This window comes from Corvus brachyrhynchos, unplaced genomic scaffold (genome assembly GCF_000691975.1).
Source record: "Corvus brachyrhynchos isolate BGI_N302 unplaced genomic scaffold, ASM69197v1 scaffold258, whole genome shotgun sequence".
In the NCBI taxonomy this organism is placed as follows: domain Eukaryota; kingdom Metazoa; phylum Chordata; class Aves; order Passeriformes; family Corvidae; genus Corvus; species Corvus brachyrhynchos.
In genome coordinates, this window is record NW_008240122.1 from 4,219,753 (window position 1) to 4,231,126 (window position 11,374).

The window sequence follows — 11,374 nt, forward strand, 5'->3', positions numbered from 1 at the left end:
TCCACAGGAGCTACGTGAATCACACAAAACAAAGCACTGCTCACCTCATCAGACATCCCATTTTCTTAATCAAAAAATGTAAGTTGAGAACCCACACAAACTTGTTTTAATAAGCTCAATGCAGCAAGCTCGAGTTTAAGGCTGTTTTGACAAACTCACCTCAGAGATTTAAAAAAAGACACTCTTGCACATCATGTCATCATATTCTCACATCATACATGAGCGATTCTTCTATGCTATCCAAGTAACACACCTAACTACTCATATACCCTATGGGTCAATAAAAAAAAAAAAAAAAAAAGAAGAGAAAAAAACTAAACTACTGAAATATTCAGTGAAAAACACACTCTCCTGACTGAAAAAAGTCAGCTCCAGTACTTTGCTCCACACTATTAAATAAAAGCATACTACGTGAAGGAGATATAACCAAAAGCAGATACCAAGAAGGATACAAAGTCTTATATATTTTATCACTAAAAACTGTGTATCTATTCTAAGGAAAAAAAAAGATAAAGGTTTTCTTAAACTAAACACTGATTTTTTGTGATGGCCAATGTTTAGATTCTGACAACCCATTAGCATTCACTACTTCACAGATTTTTGTCAGAAGCTTCCTTTTAAACACAAATTTTCAGGTTTCCATTACTAGAGAAGCAATAACAACATTTGCTTTATCCAAAGGAAGCTACTGAGTTCTGTTTGCTGGGGTTTTGTAAGAACAGGCTAACAAATACCAGCAGTGCAAGGGACAAGCCAGGTTCTGTTGCAGCAAAGACAATAGAAATAATGCTGGCTTGTTCAGCCCACAGCTGAATCAGGCTGACCCAATTATACATGGTCATACTCTCACACTTAGAGATATCCCTGAGGTTTGCCCCTTTCGTCCCTGCATTTCTAAAATGTTGCTATAGTTCAGCTCTCAGATTATCTCCATTGCATTAAATATACAGTCAGATTGTCTCAGGTAAATAATATGCATGATGGGTGTTCACCAGCGTAATGAAATTTTAAATTGTACTCTTGTCAAAAGTGAGGTTAACACCACACCTTCCTAATAGCTCTTTCTAATAGCCCTCCTGTTGCAGAGGGACCAGCTGGACTCAGCAGTGATGATGCCATCCACAGAGATCTTTTGAGAGGGGAAGATGACTGAAGAATGCACCAGACTAGAAGGGCTACATGCAATTTCAGCCACATGCAGGAGAGGCCAGTAACACCCTTCCTCTCTATCAGTTGCCCCTCACTGGCACTGAGACCAGGAAGACAGGACCCAGGCAAGGCTGGCCTGCAACAGCAGACAGCATTCTACACAGCCTTCTAGGAGAAAGAAAAAAGCTCCTTCCATTCCAACTGAGAAACAACCTCCAGTGAGGTGTCTCACTATTAACTAGCTGGCTGAGGATTTTAAAGTGGTTTATATCTGCAATGCCACAATTAAGACAACTGGTCCAATTAAGGAGAAAGTGTATCTGATTAGAAGCATTCTCTAAAGTTGCACTGTCATTTACCAAAAGATACCCATCTTCTTTGGAGGAAAAACTCAAGACTAAAAGGAATATCAAATTGCAACTGAAACAATAAAACATCCTCCAGGTAATAATCAAATGCAAGACCAATGTACTCCAATAACTAGAGGACCATGGGAAGGAAAATGGACAAGAGGGACAAAAAAGACATTTCCAGAATCAGTTATTATCAGACATCCTGATTAGGCTTTATGAAACTCTCCTTTGATCATGATCTTCCGGCATTATATAGAAAACAAACAAAGAATTAGTTCAATCTCTTTTTTCTTGAAGGAATGCTAGTTAAGAGTATTGTTTACAGATTTTATTTATTTGACACAAAATGTTCCAGATACGTATGTAATCAAGTATTCTCCCACTTCAGAGGTTAGAGAACTACATATATTATCTCTTACATCCTTTTAGGATGTTAATTTTCCAAACATGTTGAACAGTGAAGATGTTACCACACCCAAAAATAGATTATGAACAGATTTTTGGACTAACAAAATTATAAAGACTGAATAGGATGTTACTTTTTCAAGATCAGACATGGTGCAGATTTTTTAACATTACACAGAACTTATCAAAAATTCTAATCCTACAGCGCAGATCACGTATTTTATTCCTAGGTTACAGATGAGTTTGAGCTTCATCTTTTTCTCTGGAGGTTACTTTTCTTTTTAGCATCTAGGGATTTTGTACATCAAATGAACATCAAAAGTCCAACCAAACTTAACATATCCTTTAGCTCTATTTATCATTTCTCTGCCTTGTAAGGTTTTTACTTTTAAAAAATATAGTAATTTAATTCCCCTCTTTACTATGATGAACTGATGGAGAGAAAGTTTATGCTAGTGCTGCTTTGCTCACCTCTGAAAAGCTGGGTTTTTCTTTGAGAGTAAGGATTTTTTTGTCTTCTCATTCATTTTCTTTGCTCTGAAATTCAATTCCCTAATCAGTCTTTGTGAAGCAGCTTTGTTCTCAGCTCTTATCTGTGTCTTCCAAGACCATTACAACTGCATGGCAATTCATCGCCAAAATCCAGTGTACAGCATAATAAAGTCTTGAGCCACTAACTACTTCTCCCTGGACAGAAATTTAGCTTTGAATTGGCATGAGGAGGTGATAAGGCGAATATATTCTGTATCAGGCAGAATCTGGGCATCATCTTCATGTTCAACTACAGAAGAAATCATAGTAATATGGCCTGAAGGTGATAAATTAATTTTGGCTAGGTTCCTGTCTGGGAGGAAAGAACAATTTTCCTAATGAGATAAAGATGAAGGAAGACAAGGACCTTCAGGCAACTGGAATTTAGTCTGAGAGAAGCCCTAATAAATCAGGTTGTGCTTCTCTTTGTTTAAGGAAATACCTGTTAGGAGATCTGGGGCCTGTTTATTTTTCTCTGACAAACCTGATTTTCTTGGCAGTGCACAAACTCAGAATCATAAATTGAAATGAGAATCAAAGCAGGTGGCCAAGTTCAAGTTTCAATTTTTTTTTCATCTAAAGTAAGTAAACAATTCCCAGCTGATGGGACTCAATTTACACAGATCTCCAGCTACTTGGAAACTTGCAAATCCATATCCAAAGTATCCACACCCAGACGAGCAGATTTGCTTGGAAAACTTGCATTAGAAAAGCGAGAGAACACCAATATTCTCACAAACTTGCACATGAAGTACCAAGAGACCAGATGGGAGGGATCCAAAATCCCAAGGAAGTAGCAACAAGAGAAGATGCAGCCCCTTCACTCAGTTCTCTTCGTGTGGCACACATTCTATAGATTTTGAGCAAGCTCATGTTGTGAGCAGCAGATTTAGCATACGACCACTTCACTTTCCTGTAGCATTGCTGTCATTGCTGAGCAGCAGAGCAGGTCCTGCCCAAGTGGGTCTGGGTCACTCACTGAACACACAATGTTCCTGTACCACAGTCACATTACAAAAGCTACAGACTTCATCAGGCAGATTCTGCTTCACCAGTCTCTCACTTCAGCCTCTGAGAAAAGACAGAAATTATTGTCTCTGACCCTGCCTTTCAAGTAGAGTCATTTGGGAGCTCTGGCTATCCTAACCTGACAGAGAGGCCATGTCCCAAGTCAGGCAGGCTCCTGTGAAGGCAGCAGCCCCAGCTCCACGCCCCTGCAAGCTGTGCATTGCTGCCCCTCTCTTATGCCAGCCCAGGACATCATGTAGCCATTACCAACACCACAAAAAGACTGGGGCACTTGGGTAGGAGCAACAGAAAAGGCAGGATCATCCCTTCAGGGAGTTCCCACTTTGATCAGCACACAGTGAGCATGCAACCATCCCTTGAGAAACCACCATGCTGCTCGTGCTACACAGCTTCCATGGTCATGGGCAGCAGCACAGTCTCAGCCTGCCTCTGCCTAATTGCTGACAGACTAATCACCGTCCCTCTTTCAGGACAAGAATGCCAAAACCTGGATTTGTCAGATTCTTAAATATCAATTTCAGGGTGTTTAGGAAAGGAAAGGTCATATTTAAATGCTAGGTTTAGAGTTACAATAGGCTAAGAAAGCAACCACCTCTGTGAAAAGCCTGCTATATTTGTGATCTAGACTGTGCACTGCATATTTCAACACAGAAATTAATAAAAAGCTACAGCCAGCAATTAGATTATAAATTAAAATGTAATAAAACCTTTCAAGTTGCCTTGGATATTATAAAATTCTGTACTTGAAATACTCTTCATCTGAGGGATTATATCAGCCATTACCCTGGGACTCCCTGTACAACACAACAGCTTTTTCCGTGACTGTCCTCTGAGACACCAGCAAGCGTCTCTCTAAAGGAAGACAAAATAGAAAAGCTTCATTCTCTTTCTCCTCCCATTCCCTTCCTGTGCCACCAGACAGCTGTCATGCCCAAAGGGCAGCAGATCTTCTGACTTTGTTTTCAAGAGTGCAAATTTGCCTTCAATAATGTCACATAAAGATCTAGTACTTGAGAAATTTATGTATCTTTGAACACACACACTGTTGCTTCTGTGGTGATTCTTAATAATTCCAACAGGATGTGTATCTACCTCGGAGATTTATTCAAACCACGACAAGACTTAAGAATGCAGATAGCTGGGAATGAACAATATTTGAGGTCTGCCTCTATCCTAAGGTTCTAGGAATTATTTCTCTGAAATTTTTCATACAACCAGTTTGGACAAAAACAACACAGTTGGGCATTTACTCGCAACACACCTGTAGTGGGATCAAGAAGCTTCTCTAGAAAGGCCAGGAACATGGTACTTACCTTACTTTCAGTCACTGAAAAGTAAATGACACCAGCTTCAGTTTCTGAGACTGCAGTGACCTGCTGCAATGTTGTTCACTGCAACATTCATCTCATAGTAAAATGCTCCCAAAACCATATGACCACCACCAATTCCACATCATTCTGCTTTAGATGAAAGCTGGTACAATGTCCACGTGGGCCACAGGAGATGGTGTGCATTTAAATCAATAGCTTCTAGACACAGCAATGCAAGCTCCTAGTAATTAAGAATTCACAGTATACTGCAAATAGTAAAATATTCCATCTTGGAATGGATTTTTTTTAAATATTGTTTTTAGAAAAATCAACCGACTTCGCTAAATGTTGACGTAGCATTTCAAGGTTTTTTTTTTAACTACTTCTTCCCTTAAAGTAAGTATGAACAAAAATCTGTATAATTTTCATTATTTTTGTTTCAACATATCACTGCTACTGTTATAAATAAAAGCCCTGGGTCCCCATAAGTAAGAAAACCAACTACACTTCAGACTGAAGCTCTTCTTTTTGCCAGGTGACCACACCCATATTTACAGCTGCCACCATTAACGCACATTTTTTACTGAAATCTGGATACATATGTTAAAGAAATGTATGGTGTGTCAGCCCTTCAATATAATTTCCTTCAAAAATCATGGTATAATTAATACCAAAAGATTATTTAAGTTAGGTTTACCAATAAATAAGTTTGCAGTTAGCAAGCAACATCAGTAAGTCTTACTGTCTGTGGCAATACAAGTAGGACTTACAAAAGCAGTTCTGAATTCTACCTTAACCAACTAAAATGTTGACCTCAGTTCTGTACAAACAAAACAGAATATACATTTCTTGGAAGTTTTTCGTAACACCTTTTCTTTGTCATGCCACCTTTATCAGTGGCAGCAAGGGATTCTAGGCTGTTAATTGCATTCTACCCCACTAACTCTCATGAGCTTAACTGAAAGAACAGATCCAGACAGTTCTATGCTTTCTGTTCTGAATTCTGCTGCTGCAGGCTTTCAAATTTACTCACATTCTATAGTTTCAAAAATACAGAGAAAAGCACATGCCATATTTTCTGGATAATTTTTTTTTTTTGCTTCTTTATTTGGTGGGACTTAAGCACATGCATAAAATGCTTTCCTGAATCGATGCCAATATGCTATAAAACGACAATAACTTATGTACCACTTCTTAACATAATGCTCTTTGTAAAGAAACTTGGAAAGTAAAAGTTACTTCTCAGACATAACCTACAAAAATGTATAAAAATCACAATTGTCAAACATTTTCCAATTCAGCTTTAGTAAAAGAAAAACTCCAAAACAAGCCCTTTTATTACAAACTTCTAAGAAGGAATGTGCCTAATAGTTCAAATTAATGGCTTCTAAATGGAGGATCAATATCTCATTGTATTTTACACAAAGAGCTAAAACCCCATTGCTGTAACAATACAGAAAAAGAGAAAGCTTTACAGATCAGGTTACCTGTCTGATTCGATGTATTTAATAGACTATACATCTGGCTACAGCCATTTCAGAGTCTCAATCACAATCATGAAAAGTAGAGATTAAAAAAAAGGCAGTTTATGACTTTTAGATATTTATTACCATTCCATCAACTCTGAAAATGTCTTTTAAAGGAGACATAACTAGTTGACAATTACAAAGCAGCGTTTTGGTGTTGCTCTACATCGTGACACATTACTTAGATTAAATGATACGTATTATCTTACCTGATACATTCCAACTCCTATGTGTTTGGGCTCAATTTTCACTAGCTCAGCTAACGGGTCCTGGACGCGTCTAGCTATGGAAACTGAAAAACAGAATTAGAAAACAGCTATCACTTTTATCTGACAAACCTGAATCATGTAATTGCTTTTGCTCAGGTGTTTTGGGTTTTTTTACATCTTCTATGCACTTAACTTTTTTTAACCTGGAAATAATCAATAATATAGCAGGATCCTTTGTCATTGTTAGATAAGGACATCACATGTACATCAATCAAACTTTTTATTTGAATAATTCCTGCAAAGACCTAAGAACATTTCAAACTGTAATCATGTTTAAAAAGTTTTTCTGAGCCACAGTTAATAAATAAAACTGTGTACACTATATTTTCTCCTTGTATCCATACTAAATGCATATGCAACATTTAACATTAAACTCTGTAAGAACCTTTAACCTGAAATCACAGATATGTAGAAACAAATAAACATTTTACAAATTAACAGAGTATCTGTTCACAGACTTATTTATCTAATACAGTATTCCCTAAGGTATGTATCAGATACTTACATATTTATCTAATTCAACCGGTTCTTGGACTTTACTAATCTAAGCTGCACACCAAAACACATCAATTTGCAATCTGTCACCCTTATAACTACATTTAGAAAACCAAAAGCAATTTCCAACATTTCTAATGCCATTAAGAGCATACAAGAATAACCTTTGGTCTTCTAAATCCAAATGTTGAATCAAGACTGCATTTTTGAAGGCTGTATTTACTGATAAATCATTTGCTTACAAAAATCTCAGAAGAAAAAGTTTATTTCCAAATGTCAAATCACAAAATTGGTCTGATTCTGCAGATATTGGGTTGCATTCAGTATTTGCAACTGTGTTCCCTCCCACATATATGAAACTAGAAGAGTTCTATCTCCCAATATTACATTTATAAACTTTTCTTTTCTCCTGAGTTAAAACAAAACACGTTAGCTGGTTTAGCAGCTCACAGAACATTCATTCTACATAGCAAAGTAAACACCAATGAAGAACAAAAGTGTTTAGACATATTCCAAAAATCCTTCCAAATAAGAACCAAAAATCTTTTTAAAAAAAGCAAACAAACAAATAAAACCCTAAACCCCAAGAATCCCACAAGAAACAAAACCCAAAATAAAAAAAAACAACCAAGCAAAAACATCCCGACTCAAAAAAAGTTAAAAAAAACCCAAACAAACACCTCCAAAAAATAAAGGAAAAGACAAACATAACAATGCCAGAGCTTGTTGCCAAGGCTGTTTTTTTGTACCACACACACTTGTGCAAAAGTAAGAGATCAGGGACCAAAGAAAGCTGTGGGTCTTTAATAGCTATGTCCAGAATCAACCCCACAGGGCACTAGTTATTTCAAGAGTGTTTTACATTTTTAAGCAAATCAGGACAGGGTTAGAGGAAGAACAGACAGGAGTCAGGAGTAAATATATATATATATATGCACAGTGGTTTGGTCAACATCACACACAGTGTTTAAACAGGAATACTGGAAGTATCTCCAGTGTTCACCAGCTGATTTCACACATACACACACGTGTATGAAGACATGAGCATGGTTATAATTCCCATATACATAAAATAATCTATAAGCCCCTTTACCGTATCACAGAAGTAATGTATTAATTTGCAGAAGTGTTTAGGTTGGACACACCTCTGGAGAACACAGGCTGCCTTGTCTAACACCCCTGCTGACAGAGGGGTGTTACAGCAGGTTGCCCCAGATCATGTCCAGGTCGGTGGAGACTTCACAACCTGTCTGGTCAATCCATTCCAGCGCTGGGCCACCCTGACAGTAGCTAAATGTTTTCTTGTGTCCAGATTGAATTTGCTCTGTTCCAGTCTGGGCCCATTGCCTCTTGTCCTAACAGTGGGCACTACTGAGAAGAGTCTGCTGCTCTCTTCTTCATTGCCTCCCATCAAGTACTTACACCCCTCTGTAAGATCCCCGAGTCTCCTCCAAGCTGAACATTTCCAGTTTTCTTCGTTTTTCCTTGTATGAAAGGTGCCCCAGTCCTTAATCATCCTTGCAGCCTAATTTAAACAGCAACCATCCCTACTGTTAAAGGCTTCACAGCATTTCAGAAAAAGACTTCACTAAACATTTGTACTTGAAGCCAAAACAGCAGCCAGAGATATGCAGGCTCCTCAAGCCACAACTGCAAAGTTTATCAATTAAATGCTGCACTAGAGGCTTCACTTCTAAAGGTTTGCACTGCTAAATGCACAGTTAACGTGAAGTTCACTGCTCGGTCAGGCAAGACTTTTCATATCCTTTAATATCCATTTTAACATGCTGACAAAGGCAGTTTGCTAGCTAGGCTCAGAAAGCACTGTGCTGGTGACATCTGATATGCCAGCTTCTCTGATAGAGAAGTTCTGAATTCAAAGACAATCACGTATGCCTTCTTGTCAAAAAAATACCCCACAAAGGGGTAATCAGTGTAAGTACACCAGTTATCACTTACACAAGTATATAGCTCACTGCAGAAATGCTTTCCTGTAACAATAATTCATATTAATTACTTTGAAATACTAGTCACCCACCACCTAACAAACAAAAGTGAAACAAAACACCAGTGAAAGTAGTATTGATCCAAACCAAGAAACACTTACAACGATGTATTTCTTCTGAATGCACTGATGCCTATGCATAGAGACTACATTTGTCCTTCAGCAAATCTCCTTAAACTCAGCTTCTTTAATACCTATACAGTGTTTTAGAGAATTTTCTTTTAGTTCTACCTAATAGCAAAACACATTTCAAAAGTTATAGTTTAGATAAGCTGAGAGCAAATACCTCTCACTGTCCACATCTCCTTTCATTACGTCTTTTAAAAACAGACAACTACATGGATAGGTTGATACAGGAATTTTCCAAGCACAACCTTCCCTTGGGAACCTTCAATTAAAAAGTAAAATTTTAAAATTTTAAAAGATGACTCTCTTTGTCATATTAACTTGGTTGACAATGCTGTCATATCCGTAGGAGGCTTCCAGTGGAGGAGTAGGACCTGATCCAGCAAAGCACTTCAGCACAGATGCATGTCGGAATTCCCACCGGAACCAGCAAAACTATTCACACGCATAAAGTTACACAGACATTTAAGTGCTTTCCTGGATCAGGCCTAATAGTTACAATATCGAAGCAGGAAGATCAGCTAACAGTCAGTTACAGATTAAGGGATGCAGCTCCTACAGTCAATAGCAGCAGGATAGCTGACCTGCCTAATTCCCACTAAAGCCGCAATTTCACTCCAGAACTTTTCCAATTAATAAATAAAAGAGAGCACAGTAGGGAAAATGTAAGAGTTGTCCACATTCTTGGTAGGCAGGAACTCAGTCAAGATTAGCATCTACAGCCTCTTGTACAGGCAAACCCATTTATTTTTTGCTGGAGTACTTGCACACTGCAATAGATGGATCTTTTTGGGGGGCAAAGAGGCTCCACCCTGGCCAGTTGATCCAAGTGGCTGGACTCTCACAACACAAGCAGAGTATTACTGAAATCATGAGGGCTCTGCATAAATGCAAGGCCTACTACCAGGGAGCAGAGACAGTAAAACCTGATGGTCTGGCATTTTCTTCTTCAAAATTAAATCAAGACTATAAAATTTGTTTTTCATTTTCAACTATTTTACATTGGGTCCATTTCAGAAATCATGCATCTTTTGAAGACTAACAATGAAACAGGTAATGCATTCTTACTTCCGTAGATATTGGGGTATTCATTTTTGCCCAAACAAAATCAGAATAAATTATATTACAGCATGAAGGGCAAAATCAGAAAATCATATTTCTCAAAAGTTACCAGCATGGCCAAACATGAAATGTTTGAGAGATGCCTTTATTAAAATATGCTAGTCTAAGTAAAATATGAAAAAAAACCCCTAATCAATATTAAACAGGGTACTAAGATGGAATGACCCTCTATTAGAAAATTACTACAAGATTTGCACACTCAATAAATGCAAAGCTTGGAGTTGTGAATTAAGATGAAAGTATTATTGTAACACTTGGAAAGGCAGTAACATACTGTGCTGCCTTTCAAAAAATTCATGTAAAATGTTAACACTTGGAGGGACAGAATGGTCTAAGGTGGCCCTCTGACTTCAATGTAGATGTACTTCACATCCAAGTTCAATGAGAAATAAAGATGATTACAGCAAGCATATTTACTGTAATCCTGCCTTGTCTTTAGATAGGACATATTCTGCCATTTCCTTAACAAAGCAGTTTAACTGCTTGGTAGTCTCAATTCACTCCATACTTTGGTTATTTGACAAGACAATCACATAATGTTGTTTCTCTAGCTCTTTCTACAGCAAGCTGTAGTGTTTTTCACACAGATCAGAAAGGAGAGTTTTCACTCAGGAATACTGATAATAGTTTTCAGGCTAAATTTTTTCAGACTAAAGATGGAAAAAACTTTCCACACTCAACAGTGAAGGGCCAAAACAACACAGCAGCCTTACTCTTTCTCTACAGTATCTATACAATGGCCATGTCAGCTCAGCTGCCAGCCTTAAAAAAAACCAGAATTTGTGCTACCTTCTTTGGCTACCTGCCTCACTTCAGTAATGGAACAGGTCTAAAGCAATCACTGAGGCCCAAATCCAACATGCAGAGTATTTAGGGTGCAAGGGCAGCTGGAAACCTTGTCAACTAGATGAAGTTTATTATGGTTTCAAGTATTGTGCCCACTTTGGGGGCAGGCTGTCAACTTCTGCGTACAGACGATTGCAAATTGAAATGTTCTCCTTTTGCATTGCTTTATGTAAGAGCCACACCATAAAGCAAGACCTTAATGGCTTAG

The 11,374-nt window shown here is 37.9% G+C and overlaps 1 protein-coding gene across 2 annotated transcripts in view; it reads right to left on the bottom strand.

Annotated features, from left to right (window-relative positions):
- SRBD1 (S1 RNA binding domain 1) overlaps positions 1–11,374 on the bottom strand; it is a 125,430-nt gene that overhangs the window by 43,237 nt on the left and 70,819 nt on the right. For both annotated transcript variants that reach the window (XM_017744883.1, XM_008641712.2), the window contains one exon: positions 6,513–6,595. In XM_017744883.1, coding sequence (XP_017600372.1) covers positions 6,513–6,595 — 83 coding nt within the window. The remainder of the gene's footprint in view (positions 1–6,512; positions 6,596–11,374) is intronic.